General features: G+C 39.9%; 2 protein-coding genes across 3 annotated transcripts in view; one reads left to right on the top strand and one right to left on the bottom strand.

The window, feature by feature from the left end:
* Positions 1 to 13,593, bottom strand: part of LOC109966127 (acid-sensing ion channel 1-like) — a 49,974-nt gene extending 36,381 nt beyond the window's left edge. For both annotated transcript variants that reach the window (XM_020610754.1, XM_020610753.1), the window contains exons 1-2: positions 12,130 to 13,593; positions 6,570 to 6,765 (exon numbers count right to left, since the gene is read on the bottom strand). In XM_020610754.1, coding sequence (XP_020466410.1) covers positions 6,570 to 6,765; positions 12,130 to 12,491 — 558 coding nt within the window. In that variant the 5' untranslated portion in view covers positions 12,492 to 13,593. The remainder of the gene's footprint in view (positions 1 to 6,569; positions 6,766 to 12,129) is intronic.
* Positions 13,594 to 14,874: 1,281 nt separating this feature from the next.
* On the top strand, positions 14,875 to 17,614 carry spryd4 (SPRY domain containing 4). Its single transcript, XM_020610686.1, has 2 exons — positions 14,875 to 15,102; positions 16,272 to 17,614. The coding sequence occupies exons 1-2, from the start codon at positions 14,970 to 14,972 to the stop codon at positions 16,823 to 16,825; spliced, it is 687 nt and encodes a 228-aa protein (XP_020466342.1). The 5' UTR covers positions 14,875 to 14,969; the 3' UTR covers positions 16,826 to 17,614.
* The last annotated feature ends 1,014 nt before the right edge of the window (positions 17,615 to 18,628 follow it).

Genomic DNA, 18,628 nt, shown 5'->3' on the forward strand with positions numbered 1-18,628 from the left:
CATCTTGACCAGCTGCATCACTGTCTGGTATGGCAGCACTACTGCTATGGACCGCAAGCGCCTGCAGAGAGTGGTAAAGACTGGAGAAGATCACTAGGACTCCACTGCCCTCTCTGCAGAGCATTTACCACCGCAGGGTGCATAGGAAAGCTGCCTCCATCCTCAAAGATCCCACCCACCCCCAGCACGGACTGTTCACCTTCCTATCCTCTGGCCGGAGTTTCAGAAGAGTGAAATGTAGGACCTCCAGACTGAAAAACATGACCTTTGAAATATCTGGAAATATCACTGTTCCAAATTGCTCAGAATTTGGCAGACAGCTTTGAAATGCCTTCCAAGACATTATAACCATATTGGTGGTGATTTTGAAAGAGCAGCTCATTTTACTGGCCATAGTGATAAGACCCAAAATTCACCAAATTTTACTCACAGCATGTGTTTTACTCACAACTAAATGTTTTGCACCCTCTTATGAAGATCTTGCTGCAGGCTCAGTCAGTAATTTCACTTAATAAAACAAAACAAAACAAAACAACTTCTGGTCACTTGTGTCTCAGAGGCTCATCACAGTTCATTTCTATTTGTGACCAGTCTGTCAGAAAGAGTCGCTCAGATTTCTTTTATATGCAAAGAATGTCACACGGTGGAAAGTAACTACAGTAAGTACCTTTACTCATATACAGTATTGTACATAGCAGTTTAGAGGTATCTGCACATTAGTTGAGTATTTTGATTTTGTGCTACTTCATACGTCCACATCACTAATTTTAGAGGCAAATATTATACTTTTTACTCCACTACATTTATTTTATAAGATTTACCAAAAAGTCTTAGGTCTAATCTGAAAAGTAGAAAGGGCGTCTGCCTCCTGAACAGAAATTGGGAGCTGGTTCCATACGAGAGGAGCTTGATAGCTAAAGGCTCTGCCTCCCATTCTACTTCTGTGGACTCTAGGGACCTGCATATAACATACAACACAGTGACTTCACATCACTGGTCTTCCTATGAAATAATCAATTTAACCAAACTGTGAGAAATGATTTCTGTTTCTCTTGCTCTGAAGCTAATAGGAGGTACAATGTATTAAAGCAAACATATGAGAGGACCAACACTGTCATTGCTGTCACATAAATATAAAACTACAGGCTGCAGCCGGTTACCTCAGCTTAGCATAAAGACAAAATTGAAAAAATAATTCAAAGCTAGGTGAACAACTCTGCCTAATAGCACATCTAAAGTTCAAATGAATACATCAATATATACCTTGTTTAAGTCTGCACAATGATGTGTAAAAATGACAGTTTGCTGTTTATTTCTTGGACCTGAGAAGCTGCCAGGCACAAAATATATTTTAGATTTCAGGTTCAGATTTTTTAAAAGCGGTAGGCTGATTGTGTTAGCTTTAGCCTCCTGCTTCCTGTCTTTATTCTCTGCTAAGCTAAGAGGCTCCTGGGTGTGGTTTCGCTGTCATTTAGTCCTCTCCAAGACAGAAAATTATTTCCCCAAATGTTGAACTTTTCCTTTAGCATTTATTTCCCTTAAAAGGAAAACTGTCATCATCACACTACATATTGCTGAATACTGCCTCGGCTGAAAAGGAAATATTAGCTGTGAAGATCTGGAAAATGAACGGGTACATTTATATTTCTGTGACAGGAGATGACAAAGTACTCTCAACTTTCCATATGCACCGTCGGTTTGAAAAGCCTCACAGCTGCAGAATCATTCTTTTGTTTTCTATATAGCATGCTATGAAATTATTTCTGAAAAAGAAGTCAGCTTGTCAGTTCAGCTGAGTACTCTCTGTATTCTTATCACAAACGGTCTGAAATAGTTTCATATCAGCCTCTTTTTTTTCCCCCTTTTGATCTTTTCACAAAGGACAATCAGTTGGGACATGCCTCTTTTCTTATTCATCAAGCACTTGCAATGAAACAAAGAAACAATTAACAGTGCAATGCATCAAAGACGTCTTCAAAGGAAGTGCATTTCCCAGTCTTCTGAAGCTGTTCGGTGATGTAGATAACAAAGGGAAGTTGAGAGGAAAGCAATAAAGGCCTTAAATCTCTCCAGGGGAAGCACCTACTGCCACTATGTTCTGGCCAAATACAATTTCCTCAACACCACTGCTCTTCAAAGAGGAGAGAAATTACTATACCTCAGAAGACACGGCAGAGAGCTGGGGGGAGTTTGTGGAACAGTCCTGGACTTGTGAGCTCCATTAATTAACTACTATAAATTATCCATTCTGTTCAAATTAGAAGGAAACATGGAAAGATCGATACGACGCTTGAATGGGTGTTAGAACTACAAACCCCCACACATACAGTACATACATGCACTGAACAGCTATTTACGTGTGTGCATTTCATATTCCAGTGCTAAAATTACTGACGTAGCAGTAATTCAATGTTTGGAAGCTTGTGCTCACAACCAGAAAACTCATGATGTAATGTTTGGGTTTTGGAGAAGTGTACTCGGCCAACAACTACTGCATCATTAATGTGGAACACAACCAGTGTTCTCAGTTCAAGGGGCTGGTTCTTTTGAGGAATTTCATACTTTCTCTTCTGGTTTGTTCTGAGGAGAACAGACCATTTAAATTCCACAGTGGATTGACCAAAGTAGTGCATGTGGCAGGTACACTTTCTGTGCTCACAATGTGATCACTTCCCGCAGCCTTTTGCTTTTCTCTGGATATTTCTGGTCCCTTCCATTCACTAGCTGACCACCAGATTCCCTGCCTCCCACACTGGCCTGCTCACATGTTCTTCATTCTCTAATCACCTCCTCAGTACTTATACCCGGCAGTTCCACCTCATCCCCATCACACTGTCAGTGCTGCTTTGTGCCATTATATTCCAGCCCCTGTATCTCAACTTGAATCTGAAATCTGAACCTGCACCTGCCTGAATCTTTGTCCTGCCCTGTTCCCATTAACCAGTGGACCTGTGGCTACTCCTGTGTGGACTTGCTGCTTTTTGAGTGTCTGTTATACAGGAAGTAATGAATGATTGAGCAAGAGTGTGATTCCACAGTCTATGGCTACTAAGCAACAATGTCACACCTCCAGCAGAAAACTATTGCTTTCTGGAAAAATCCACTGGTAACAAGGACATTTTACAGCAGAGGAGAGCTGAGATGTTTTGGGACAGGGCTCAGTACTACTTGACAGTCATGCTCTTGTCAGCTTTTGTGCAAAAGAAAACTGACAATGTCCTTACTAATGTTTATTTCCATGGGGTTACTATGGTCTCTTATTTGCCCCAACACATGTTAATATTAGTTAAGGTGTCCAGCTAACTGTTTGGCTAGTGCCATGTATTTATGGACGCATGGGACACTCTGAGAAGTATCCAAAAGAGAAGGATCATTTTGCTGGTCAACACCACACCTGCCATTCTATTGGTTGGGGAATTTTGACAAGGTCAAGAGCGAGAGCACAGGTTTTGCAAGCAAGCAATAGCAGCTTGAATGTGAGGAGAAGGGTTGCAGCAGAAGCACAGGAAATCTGTGCAAGTATATGAGAGCAGATGTAGAGTTTTGAGCACAAACAAAGCAAAGCAAATCTGTTGCGGGCAGGTAGAATTTGAATGTGAGGACGGGGCTTTGAGAGAAAGCATTATAAAATTTCCACATGAAATCAAGTTCACAAATCAATCATGTTCGCAAACTGAAAGATCATGCTCGTAAAATTAACACAAGACTCAAGAGAACTTTGTTAACCAATTCATATACTGGTACACAGTGGTGATGAAATTTTATTGCTGTGGCAACTGGTGCTACAATTAACATTTAAGTAGTGCAAAACAGAGCAGTCAACATAAGCTTCAGAATGACAACATAGGGGCTTAGAAAGAAACAAAAACAAGTGCAAAACAGTCCAAAAAGTAAAACCAGAGAAACCAGTATAAAACACAAGTGCAAAAATATTAAATATGAACATTGTAAGCAATTTGGAAGCACATTCCTTTGAGGTAGAGTGGTTTTGATACAATATGCACTACAGGCCAGTCTAAAGTATGTTATGTATGTGAAGCTGGCCCCTAGTCCTAGTCTACAATCACCCACTACCCTATACATCATATCTCACTGGGATCAGACTCAAGAAGCAGTGAGACAATGATGCCGTATCCAACTCTCATAATACATCCATAGTCATACCCCCGTCTCACCCCTTGTTTCCCGTCTACATCATCACCATCTACTGTCAAATACAAAAGGAACCACTGTAAAGAAATCAAAATAGATCCAAGTGCCTGCTGATAAGTGAGGTCCCCTACACTAATGTCACCGCTTGTAACAACATGCAGGGACATAAAACAGGTGTGTAGCAGTTTATCTTTCACTGGCATGTTGGGAAAAATAGTAAAATTGTAAAAATATCACTTCAGAACTACTTCAGTGCCACTAAGTGGCAACATGCAGAGCGAGAGTATAAATGTGTATTGTTCTCCACCAAAAAGAAATCTTAGTCTAACATATACAAGCTGCTCCTAGTTATCTCTTCTGGTTTAAATTATGGTTAAAACAATCAACAAAGAAACATGATACTGCACAGTTGACATACTTGACACAACAAGAATCTTGTTGGGAAAGAAAGATGCCATAAAACTCTATTCAATCTATTCACTAAGCCTGCTGCGTGGAATGATCAATGATCAGCTCCAAATTAAAAACCACGTCTGATGCCAGTGACTATTGCCAATAGTGTCTGGGCACGCCAGCAGCAACAGCAGTGTTTTATTACAGAGACATTACAGCCAGGGAGCTCCGCTTTTGCTGCAGGGAAAACGTATATGTGCATCAGTCACTTGCACTTCTATAATGTCAGAGGACTGTTTAAACACATTTCTTTGACCAGCTGTGCTGCATTATTCCATATCTCTTCAATATCAAAAGCCCTTGTTATGCAATGCCATCTGTCCCTTGTATTGAAGTAGAAAATGATAAGACTAAAAAAATGAAGAGGCAGATGTAAATATTTACACAGAGCCACTGGATTTCATAAATAAAGAACTCATAAAAGTATCTGATCATAAAAAACAACGAGGGTCGGTCAGCACAGATTTGATATAAATATTTTATACACAGAATATCAACACACACGTGACCATCACTGCATCACCATGACCGCAGTATGTGATCATTACAAAACAAGAAAAAGATTAATCAACCGTGTGTAACTCTGCCTTTGCCCTGTGAATAATTGTTATTGTGTATTTATCAGGGACCATGCTCAGTTCACTCACTCTTTCTTTGCTGTGGAGGGTCATTATTCTTTATCCCACTGTAAATAAATAATCCTATTTATTTTTTTTACACTGCATTCAGTCTGCACTCTTATTATCCTCAAACACCAAATGGCAATACTTTATATTTTTCTTTTGTAAAATAAATAAATTTAAAAAATCCACTGTTAAGACCAAAATTACTAATGTGTTAATCACAGTATTACTAGTTTCTATCTTTCCTGTCTGTGGCACTCGCAACACAACTTAAAACAGGGCAAAAATATAGGTAAAAAGCTAAAACAGCAGGCAGTGTAATTTTTTTTAATCGAACCTCAAACCTACTCAAACAGCACATTTGTTAGACTAGTTTGGCAGCACCTTATTCTACAGGTCATATATATTCCAGCTATTTCCCCAGAGCTTTCCTCATAACTTTCCAGAAAAAAAACAGCTGGTGTTTAGCTGTAAATTAGCCGGATACTTCCAAAAAAGGCCGCTCTAGTAATTTACAGTTTTCTGAGAGGCTGCTGCATCCACTGCTTCCCAATAGTTATGCAATGTTCACATTTTTTGTGTGATATTCTAGTGAAACCACTTTATGCAGTAATTTAACTATAACTACCGCATTACAGCTAGGTCGACACGTTTGTGCAAAAGGAATTCATAATGCGTTTGCAACAAAGTAAATCATATTTACAGCACCACATGGCGTTTTGTTAGTGAAACACAATGACAGTAGACAAACAGCCCAGATAAGAAGAAGATAACTCAAGAAAACTACACTCACTGACAGCGCAGAGTCATCACTCATGACAAAAACACACTCTTTAAGTGCTGCTGTTGGTTAATTCAAAGCTGGATTTGAAACTTGCTGATAAACTGGATTTGATACTCATATTGTCCCTGCTAGAGAGGCTCTGAATCCAGTCCAAACCTCTCTGCCACAGCAGATTACTATAAGATGAAATACAAAATATTACAGGAAGGGTGCTGCTCACTTCAATTACAACAAAGAATATTTAGTGTTATATGGACCAGGAGAGTAGGCTGCATCAAGACAGTAATAATAAGACACCTTAGCAACCTGGGGGTGGGGTTGCTGCAGCAGGCACAGCACGCATAGTCACGACTCCTTAGGACCAGCTGTGCCTTACATGCAGGCATCAAACGTTGCAATGGATGCAGCTCATTTGAAAATAAATTTTGGGAATGGACTAAGAGGACACAATACACCATGGGCATGCACTGCACCACCGTAACCCTGCCCCGCCCCCCTTTGCAATGACCATGTCTAAACTTTAATCATGACCCAAATCTTGTGTGGTGATGACTTACCACTCTGAAGTCCTCCGCTCTGCACTCGGTCCCCTGGAAATGGCAGGACAGCAACATGTCATTTATGTCGTGACCGGTCCGGTCATAAAATTCCCGCATGTTGAAAGGTCGTGGCTTGAAATTGTGGAAGTCGGCTTTGACCTTCAGGCTCTCCAGAACACTCTCCTCCACAAGGTGTACGTCCCTGATCTCATATCTGGAGGGACAAAAGAGAGGTCAAACATTTGATATATTTCTATATGCTAATTGTATGGCATGTAATTTGGCATGAATTGATAAATCCCCTTGAAGAGAACATTTTCACAGTAAATAATTACTGCCTAATGATGAAGCAAACTTCATAAAAAGTTAGTTTCAGTCTTTAAACTTTTTTTTTTCCCCCACACACACTTCAAGAAGGTTTATGAGTCTTTATCAGTGAACCTTCGCTTGGTTCATCCACAGCTAAAAATACTGCAGTGCAGAATGGATTTAAAGGGACAGAAAACCAACAGTGAAGATGTACAGGATGGTTTTCCTGTGACATTTTCTGGCTGGGAAGTGATAGCACTACCAGAGTGTAACGTTTTATTGTACAGTATATAATAAAGTCCAGACAAAAGCTGTATGGAGGCCATAAAGCCAGTGGTCCATTCATCGTCAGTGCTGCAGCTTCAGGCTGCACAGAACTTTAACTCAAATCTCACGTACCTGGATTCAAACTTGGAGAATATGTTTGTGTTTATGTTCATAGGGTTATCTTGACCATGAGTATACTATGTTAAACTGCTGGCTCTTCACTAATAAAATTAAGCCTGACTAAAATATTAAAGGGCAAAGCAAAATTACATGAAGAGGAAGGATGTTTTTTAATAGTAATCATGTTACTTCTGACTTCTCTGCTCGTTAATTTTGTGAAAGCCTGCGAACACTTCCTGTGAGCTTGTCCAACACAAGAGTCACTGCCATTAATAAATGGCAGAATTTGCTTTGAGCCGTGTCCCAAATAAAATAAGTAAGAACATGCATAATTAAACATCCTTCTTCAAGTGGTTAGTTTTTATGAGTATCAGAGTTTTTTTAATGTGGGTCCAAGGACGGTGGCACTGTCAGTCTCACCACTTTGGTCCAGGCAGAAACATCTTAACAGCTAATTGACAGATTTGTATGAAATGTTTGACAGACTTTCAGAGCCCAACAGGAAAAAGCCCTAAGTGTGTCAGTGATTTGTTGGCTTTTCATCTAGTGCCACCAACAGGTTAAAGTTTTCATTTATCCTATGAAATATCTTAACATCTATGACTTGGCTAATGACTTGTTCCCTAAAACCACCATGAATGTCTCAAGACCTGTTGGATTGATTGTCAAAGACAGTTGGTTCAGACCTTCTTGTTTCCCACAGGATGAACTGGAATAGCTTTGACAAGCCCGACTTTTCATGCAGTGCCTTTATCAGGTCAAACGTTGTCCAGTACTTTGAAAATATGTGCCAATTAGAAAATTTGATCCAGTGTTCCCAGAAATGCGAGTACCTGCTAATGGACTGAGCTACAGAAACTCTAATTAGCAGGCAGCTGCATCTCGTTAAGAACAAAGTGGTGAGTCAGCACCAGTGTTTGTTTTGACAGCTGAACTTGATTTTGTTTCAGTCTTTTGATGAAAATGCATCTTAGTGTTTGGGAAATGTTTGTCTTTTAGTCAATGAAAACTAGACATGTTAGCCTAGTTTTCATCATTGGTAATATTTTGCTTCCTGTATACTATATCTTCTTCATCTCTGTGTACAGTTACTATGGTTACACGTGTGGTTCCTGTATGTCATAAGGTTTGTGGAAAGCAGTGTTTTATTCAGTCTCCCTCTGCTCCGCAGACTCCAGTGTTATTTTCTCACAGCAATCTCCAGCTGCTATAACTGAAGTGAGGACAACCACATACATTTAATTTAGCTGAATGTCTGAGCAAAAATTGATTCAACAAACAGGCTAATGTGACATTGCTATTTGCCAACATTACCACAAAGCTTAGCCTGTCTAATTGGACAACATCATACTGACCATAATGGACTTTCATAGCAAACAATTTACCCACCCATCCAGCAGAAAAACAGCAACCTCATTCCTTTTAAATCCTGAAATTCCATCTTTGGAAACCAGCATGTACCTAAGTTACAGTTACACAGGTCTCCGACCTTGCCTGATGAATGTTAATCCTTTTTTGTGGTTCTTTCTTTCTCTTCCTGGTTATTTTGTTATATAGTTTTAAGTGGAACTGGTGAAGCTGGTACTTTTTCAGGTATTTCACCCATTCAACTGTATGGGATAGTATTTATTTTTGTAATCAACATATAGATGTATGTAATGTACAGTAGATCTCTATAATGGATAATGAGCTTGATCCCGCCAAAATGGCACATTTACCCAAGATTCAACGCGACGTGACGGCAACAAATCAGCATGACGGCAATATTATTGGGAGCACGTTAGAAGAGCAGACATGGCTTTATAATAACCTCATTCAAGCTTAAAAATGTTTCTTTCTTGTGTATAATTAGAAATTCACAATAAGCAATATGCTGTTTAATATTTGTGTCCATATTTAATACACTATGTGTGTTTCATGTGCATGCATGTGTGTACTTATGAGCTGGAGAGTCCATATTTGTCATATTATAATAATGAAACTTTAAAGTTGTCGTTTTTCTGGTCTTACAGCAAAGCCACTGACGTGATGCAGTGTACTAAACATATTAGACTGTGTAATGAAATGAACTCCTCATGTTTCAGTATATCCTCAGCCCTAAAGACACATTCTCCATGACTTTCTTCAATGGTAACATCTTGTGTAAGAAACAACAAATTATTTTTTTATATACTTTGGTATTTAGTTGCATTTCTGTGATATTTCCTTTTACCTGTATCATGAGCCACAGAACTACATTGACAATGAATGCCTGCATCTAACTAAGCAGGGTGTCAGACAGCCCACACCCCACGCAACATTATCAGTGACACTGGGAAATTTCCTTTCATTTAATGGAGTGCACAAAATTCTGACCACGCTACCTTGTATTAAAATAGAGCAGAACGGCTGTAAATGCACCTGCTCGCTACCCTTGCTGTGATCTCCCACTATGCTATTATTAAAAATGTCACCATTTTAATGGACTCACCAAAGAGCAGATTGCTTGGAGTTTTGTCCTGAGCACTGCCTCAAATAAAAGACCTTTCTGAAATTTCTCATATGAATGTCATCACTGTTCCATTAATCGATCTTTTGTGCAACATACTATTAAGAAACCCCCATGTGTTTTATGCATTACCAAGAATGAGCTAACTTTGTTTAAACAAGAGCTGGTAAAGTATGATATATAATTGCAGCATCATAGTTACATATTACACTATTAAATTTCTTTGAAAACTTAGAACAAGGTGCAGTAATCCTTTTGTTTTTCTATTTTCATAAAGGGCCATTTAACACTACCCGAAATCTTCCCAACACTAAAGCAATAATAACTAGCTTCATTCATGTGTAAAAATGAGCACATAGATTTTATTGTCACATTACAATTGAGCTAAGCCCCATTATGGCAGAGGCAGGGAGTGTTTCATTGAAACACTGGGTACACACATCTCACGTGGACAACCAATACAAGCATCCTGGTTAAGAAGACACAACAGAGACTCCTCTTTGTGAGGACTCTTAGAAAAGAATCTGTCATATCATCTGCTAGTATCCTTCTACCGCTGCTGCACTCTGAGCATCCTAACATACAGGATTCTGGTATGGTATGGGAGCAGCTCTGCAACTGATAAAAAAAAAAAAAAAAAGGTCTACAACATGAGTGCACTTGATTTTTGTTGTATGCATTATACAATGACAATAAGGGAATCTTGAAACTTGAAAGAGAACTTAGTCAAGGAAGGGCACTCACTCATTACTGCTTGTGTAGTTGACAAACTTGCCAAAAAGGCACTTATGAGATAAAATCCCGCAAGCATGAGCCGACAAGATAGGCAGAGGCTGACACTTCAGCATGTGTGCAGCTTAAATATCATGCCACAATACATTTCCCAGACCAGTGACTCCAAACATTAAGAAGTGGGCAGAGAACAGCCTTAAATGGATTTCATGCCACAAGCACTTTCATTTCTGGCTGGGGGGTATAACTGCTAAGTGTGCCATTGCATCGCCACTCTACCTTGCCAAGGGAGTCAGGATAATGAGAACTAAACCCACTTCTAAGAGCAGAGATAGGTACATGGTCAAAGAAACTTGGAATCCTTCCTGCTTTGGTCTCCAACTTTGCAAGTCTTAATGTTAGGAGCAAGAAAATGCTAATTTGCTCAGTATGGGAACTTCATTAAAGATTTAGGAAACACACATAAAAATGAAACCCCAGAGGTCTGTAACACTGTATGCTGAATCCTGTCCTTGATCTCTTTAACTGACAGCCGGTCAGACGTTCACATGATTTGAGTTTTTACTTCTTATTTTTTATCATTGAGAAGACAATGTCCAGCACTAAATGTGAAGAATGCCGATTCTCTCATTATTGCTGCCTGTGTTGACATTTTGAACAATACTGTAACATGACAAGGACAGCAACATGTTTGCTAAACTGTTTCCAAAGCCAAGATCAGTCGCGGTCTTTCTGTTTCTCTGTGAGATCTGTTTTCTTTCCCTCTGCATGATCTTAAATCACTAAAACAGTGTTATTCAGAACTGTTCACTTTTTAGTATGGCAACTACCAGAAAAGTAAAATGTTTGAGAGCTGAGAGACAAGTGAAGCTAATGCGCAGGAGTGTAGTTCTGCTGCTCTGCTGAGGTTTCAGAGACATGAGGATTTAAATGTATAAATGACAGAATACCCAGAGCATCTGCCATTTCACTTGTAATCAAAGGGAGCAGACTCTCCACATCTTCTCCTCCTGTGCATACTGTACATACCACCAGCAGCTCCGGTATCCAGAGCCAAAGACAGCTGGAGTTTCCTGAATATACTGCCTCAGTTAATTCAAGCCTAACAAGCCTGCTCTCCAAATGCTGCATGACTCGACAAGGTAGAAACTATTGGAGCTTGTTGGACGAGTAAGACACAATTATCAGGTCCTTTACATAAGTAAAAGTAATGTCACATTGTAAAAGCACAACATTAAATGTAAGATACCCCTACTGAAAACATTACATAAAAGCATGTTTTATTAACAAAATGTACTTAAATGATACATTTTGACTACACACGTGTGTAAGTTGTATTTTACAGCTGTAGCTGGTCAAAGTGGAGCTATGCTTTTGAGATATAGTTCTGTATATAATAATGTATTGTATTTTATAAAACTAAGTTTTGTATTTAAATCTTAATCTGCAGTGGTATAAAATGGAAATATTCCAATTAGTACAAGTACTCCAGGTGCAGAGGTGGAGTAAACACAGTTAGTTATGTTCCTCACCATTCCTAACTAATTAATTGACACTGAAAAAGTAAAAGGGTGAAGAATTGATTTAATATTAGAATTTTATATAAAATACTGGATGAATAAATTCTGGGCTTCATCTTCCACTTTTTAGTCTGTGTGTTACCTCTGGTTGAGCAGGGCCAGCAGCTCCCCTGCGTGGTACAGGTCATTGCGCGTCACCCGGCTGAACCTGAACGCGTTCAGGTTGCAAAAAGTGACCGCTGGGAACGTCATGATTGGGGTCGTGACCTCGTCCAGTTTGGTGACGTGCGGGTACTCGAGGTAGAAGTGGATCCGGTCCACGCACACGTACAACAGGAAGGTCAGGGAGCTCAAGAAAAACAGGATCCACAGGCAGCGTTTGATGCAGAACCGCTCGTACGTGAAGATGTGAGAGATTCCGTGCAAGCTGGAGCTGTGCGCAAAAACTTCTATGGGTGGAGGCTGATTTGAGTCAGTTTCTTCGGCTTCCACTTTGAGATCCATTGTCAGTGTGCGTGAAGATCAGTCTAATTAGAAAATAGCTTCAGAATACAACCTATTAATATAAGCTGAGCCGATATTCATTCACCTGTGGAGTAAACTGCCATTATCCATCCGAACAGGTCAAATGTGCATATAAAGACTGTTGGACTTGGGGCGGTTTGGACGCCATCTCTCATGCACACCGACTGAAAAACATTCTGAGCATCCGCATCTCTTTTAAAAAGTCAGACAAGCAGGACATATATTCATAAGTAACGCATTTCACAAAAGCAGGCACGCAAATGGGGGGTGACTCAAAAGCATGCATAGCCAGGATCTGGAAGCGAAGGTCCATCGCCACTGCACTACAGTGATGTTTTGCTGCTTTCTCACAGGGTTACAGAAACGCAAAGAAAGAAACGGAATGACAAAGTGTTTCATTAGCCTGCGAATTCGCTGGTCGATATTAAGTCCAGTGCATCACGCGTCGTCCCTGCACAGCAACAAAAGACAAGCCGGAGACCGTAAAGAGAAAGAAATCCTTCTGACACTTCACCGCATTTATTAAGAGTTCCTCTCTTGCTCCGCTGCACGCATGTCCATTTCAGATTCTTGGGTCAGATCAAGAAATATTTCTCTACCCAGGGTTTTGAAAACATGTTTCAAAACTCAGACGGCTGATTATTGGTCTGTGATGAATCGTGAGGTTTCTTCCTCCCGTTGTTTGCGTCTGGCAGAGGACAGGAGTGGACTAACGCTGCTGTTCACCTGTGACTTAACGTAGTTTCACACCTAAACACGTGACCGCAGCCCCAGTAAAAGATAGAGAGAGGGAGTCTTTTGGAGACTTGCAGTGAGGCACGTAGTAGGTATTACTACCAGTTTCTCCTGTGGGGAATTAAAAAATGCCATGATTGAAAAGCATCCCTAAGAGAAAGATGGATAGACGGTAACGTATAGCAGAAGAAACTGCATGCACAAAGTGACAATCATGCAAGTGTAACAGCACTAAGAGAACAGATGCATTTTTAACCAGTCCTCCAAACTAAACAAACATATTTAGTCCTACACTCTGCAGCCCTCTACAAGACAAGCAGTATAAATGGATTTGGATTTGAGATGCCGGAACCACATAATATTTTTGCTTTACTAACTACTCATTTCATCTCAGATTTGAATAATTCTTGAAGCAAGTTGTTTATCTTTCATTAAGAGTAATGTATGGTGTCGTATGCTTCTATGAAAGTGTCATAAAGAGCAACTCAGACTCAACCTTGAGAACGAGAGAAAGACATTTGAGTTAATAAACTTATGAACTCTACAGGTATATCAGAAGTGGGAAGGGGTAAGGGTGCCTGAATGAAACAAAGTCACGACCAGGCAACATAAAGGAAAATAATGAGACTGTATTTGCCATGTTTAGAGTGGAGCATGAATAAACAATGACATTTAGTCCCCAGCTGGATACTGGCATGAAAAATGGATCTGGCTGTGCAAGGCTGAATCAAGCTTTGTTAATATGACATATTATTTATGACTTGTTGTGAAAGATGCATTATCCACCTTAAATGCATCAACATAAGGGAAATATCATAATTTGTTATATCATTAAAAGTCCTACTACATTCGCCACTGTGCCCAGAGGCTGTTCTTCTCAGATCAGCATAAACAGCTATACTTAATGCAGAAATGTGTGGTAAGTTTGATATATTTATGGATCTTAATGAAAGTTTTCCAAAAAGTGTTACACTGTGTTAGATGAAAGATGTTTCTGTACAGGCCAGCAGTGCAGTGTAACCAAGTCATTTACTCGTATTTTTTTATCTTTACTCATGGTCTGAATATCTTATACTGCTGCTGTAAAATAACAGTCAGTGGTGAAAAGGAAGAAAGTACATTTACTAAAGTACTGTACTGTACTTTATTTTAGTATTTCCTTTTTCTGCTACTTACTTCAAGGCAAAGAATGTACTTTTTACTCCTATACATTTATTTGATGTTTAATTCATTATCAGAATAACTACTGTACAAAACCACGTATGATCATAAGACTTTATTGATCCCTGGTGGGAAATTCACAAACTACCCAACAATAATCCAAAGTATATAAGGTAGTTAAAATGATCTCCACCTTTACCAGCTGCAATATTAAATGTGCTGAATGCAATATTGCATCAGAAATTATAAACCAAGGTTGTGTAGAGGACCTGAACTGTATCAACGGAAGCAGCAAAAGAAGGAAAACACTCATTTAGTGCAGGAGATATTCAGGGGAAAGGGTAGATATATTTACTTAGTTTCATAAATTAGGGTTAGTAGATACAAGTTTTAAAAGTATATTAGAATTTGGAACGAGTGGAAGAGGAAGAGAGGTGTTTTTCTAGAATTTAGGTTAATGGGACGGTGATGCAGGATAGGGACACGAGATGGCAGTAATGCAACACTAGTATGCCAACTGCCGTAATTCACTAGAGAAGAAGAAGGAGGAGGCGAAGCAATATGGCGGTACTAGTTACTGCAGGTCGTCTCTGTCATCTGGCAGGACGGACCGTCACCTCCCTGTCAGCCAGATCCAGGCGAGCTGTCAGTCTGCCAGCGACGAGATGCTACATATTCACTTCTACACGGACCAGTGAGTTAATCTTTCATAAAACTTAAGGTGACTTTGTCGATGCCTGTTTAAAACACCGCATACGTCGATAAATCGTTCTAAACAACTGTATTCTACACTGTCAAAGCGAACCTGCAACTTACTGTACATTACACGGTTTTTCCGTGTCTTCCCAGAGGGTCCACATAGCACAGTGATGTGGCCCAGATGCCAGAGCTCAGAGGTGATTTATACCAGGTCAGGGCCAACTGTGGTCGTTTGACTGGCTCAGGCATGGCTACATTACGGCCCATATGTGGTCCTGTTCTGGCAGCCTGATTCGGACCACTGTTCCATGTTGTACACCACAGTATGTTATGGTCAAGTGGAAGTGGCCTACATGGGCCATCACTGGGTCAGATGTCATTTACTATGCGAGTATGTGGGTTTGAATTAGATTAATATAGCCACCCAGTGCAGCTATAATACTCTCTAAAGCCAATGTTGATGTATTGCATTGGATTATATTGTATGTTGAGATAAAGTTTGACATTTATTGGCTACTTTTACTTTATAGTTTGTCCAGTTCAAAAGTGGCTTTTTTATTTTTCTTTACATGGGCCCTCATCAACATTCATCCACTGAGTGGGATTTGTTATCAACTGGGACTACATGGGTCCTCATCAACATTCATCCATTGAGTTCAAATTATAAAGCTCTTTTGATGTTTCTTAGTTTTTTGTTTGTTTTTTTAACAATCTGAGGTGTAAATTTCTGGTTGAGTGGGATTTGTTATCAACTGGGACACTGACATGCACTGACATGACAATAATGTGTCCCATTAGTTTCTGTTGTGCAAATAAAAGGTTTCACTTAAACTTGAACATTTACTGAGTTTTCACGAAGGACGCAGTGCTTTCCTGCTGTACATAACTATTAACTCGAGAGGAAGGTCGGCTTCTTCACTAATTGGGTTTGATTAACGTGTTTCTGTCCATCTTGGAACTGACATGTTGTTTTACTAGATTTGATCACCTAGCCATTATTGCACTCTTGTCTTTGTCAATCCTAAACAAATCTGATTCAGAGACATTTTGAGTTGTCACAACAGGAAAAGCACAGGTGGACATAACAGTAATGATGACTGTTATTACATATTAAGTATCATGGAAAGATAATTTTCTATTTTTATTTTTAATTCATCTCTACAGATCTGCAGTTCAGGCTCGATGAGCAAACGGCTCACAGTAGTTTGGACCTCTTCAAGAAAGACACTGGCGTCATCTACCGCATGCTGGGCCTGGACCCCACCCACGTGCAAGACAACCCCGAGCGTTTCCGAGACTGGGCCGTCGTATTTGCCGATGAGAAGATAAGCAGTGGACGACACTATTGGGAGGTGACGGTCAAAAAGTCTCAAGAATTTCGTCTGGGTGTGGCCGAAGCGCTGATGTCCCGAGACGACTGTGTGGGCACCAACAGCTCCTCCTGGGTGTTCGGATACGCTCAGCGCAAGTGGTTTGCCATGACCGGCAATAAGGTAGTTCCCGTGATGCTGGTGGGTAAGCCGGACCGCGTAGGCATCCTTCTTGACTATGAAGCAGGTTTCCTGGGGTTGGTGGACATCGAGAAGCCCAGGATCATTCACACCATCGGTGCTCAGTTCAAAGCTCCCCTCTGCCCTGCGTTTGGACTTTGGGATGGGGAGCTGCTCACACACTCTGATCTGGAGGAACCTGAAGGCCTGAAGCAGGAGGAACTGTGATGGTGGTGACAGGCAGCGGTCCGTCATAGTACCATGGCAGAAATGATCAAAGTATTATTTTAAAGGATAATTCTGGTTTATTTCAACTTGACATATATCCCATAAGTGTAACTATTATGGGTCTGAGGTTTGTGCTGACTTGACCCTCACCACCTCCGCTGTAGAGATTTGCATGAGGCCTCGTTTCCCTGAATCTCTGCAATGGGATGTGGCGAGTGTAAAGTTGGCACCATATAGACGGGTTTCTCGTTTACAAACATTCAAGGGTGCATGTGCCGCATTGAGGTCGTTAACACATTTCCAATGAGAGCTTGTATGTGGACATTTTCACTATTTAATAAAGCAGCTTTGGACATCTTTACTATTGAGAGATGAATGTGTATGCAGTTTTATATGCACATCCTTGCATTGCATACAAGTCGTCTTTGATACACAAAGAAAAGTGAGAAAAGGCAGCTAGCAGCAGTTAATGCTAAATTAGGATATACACAACGCTAGCTCCACAGGTAGAGAGAAATGACCGATGTATTAAGTGACAGCAGGGGTTAAGCTTAAAAGTGCATTAGCATGAAAAAGTAACACTGTCATGCTGTTAGCTAGCCACACATCTGGAATGCACTGGTGTGTATATGTAACATTAGCATGCATGATAAGCCATGTCTTTACCCTAAACACTGGGCATCTGCCAGATGTGCTGCTGGAAAAACTCACTGATCTACAGGCACATCAAGATAAAAGACTGTATGCCTGTTTTTTTGTTTTGTTTTTTTTTTTCTGTGGAAAATTATTAGTATAATAATGTGCCACATTGTCAGCAATCAGTCTGCCTCTGCCTACTGCTCAACATCGGGTTTAAGCGTTTACTCATTTATGGCAAATATGCCAGGTTGAAATAAACAAGAATGATCTTTTCACTGCAGGAAAGAAAGCAATATCTTCCTTTGGAACCACTTACACCTTAACCACAGGTGACGGTTAATTTTCTTTCCAGTTGGTTCACAATCCTGATTCATAACAACACGAGTTTTTACTTTGTCATCCAGCGTCAGGCTGTCGTACCACAGAAGCTGTTTTTGCGTGTATCATGTATTACATCTCAGACTGACTAAAGTGAAAAGCAAGTCTGGCTCCTTTTTATGAGAAGAACTGCCTTTTTTTTACACTATGTGTTCTGGCAGTTAAAAAGCTTTTTCAGTTTTATATTCATACTGTTTATCTCATTTAATAAATAACTTCACTGAAACTGTGTACATTTTTATTTACAGCACGATGATACATATTTACAGTGACAGATTAAAGTTAATAAGTCATGCTGAGGAATCACTTCACTGTTTAAATCACAAAACTGAATATAATGTGATGAGATGAATTTCCCTTATGTGAAAAAGTAACACTAACAACAACTGTGTGCCTAGTTTGCAAAACTCATTTGCACAAACTAATTTGCCTACAGATTTTGTGCTAGAGTAAAGCAAATGTGCCTTGTTCCCTGCATTGCCCCCTGAGAGTCGCAGATGTTTCTCTGACGCACAGTTAACACATTTTTAAAAAGCTCACATTAATGAAGCAAGAGTAATTCCTCCAAAAAGACCAAAAACAACCACATCAACACAAGGTATCAGCGGTTCATAACAACAACTCCAATGAAACAGTTCTTCCAGCATTAAAGGCAAAAATGCAACTGAATCACCTGCTAAGGTTAAATAATCAATAAAGCAGCTTTAGGAATATTTATACAGGTATATATTAAATTATGTACTGGTGAATACATTTAAATATTAAAAAAATAAATAAGCTAAATAT

This window comes from Monopterus albus, unplaced genomic scaffold (assembly GCF_001952655.1).
Source record: "Monopterus albus unplaced genomic scaffold, M_albus_1.0 scaffold106.1, whole genome shotgun sequence".
Lineage (NCBI taxonomy): Eukaryota > Metazoa > Chordata > Actinopteri > Synbranchiformes > Synbranchidae > Monopterus > Monopterus albus.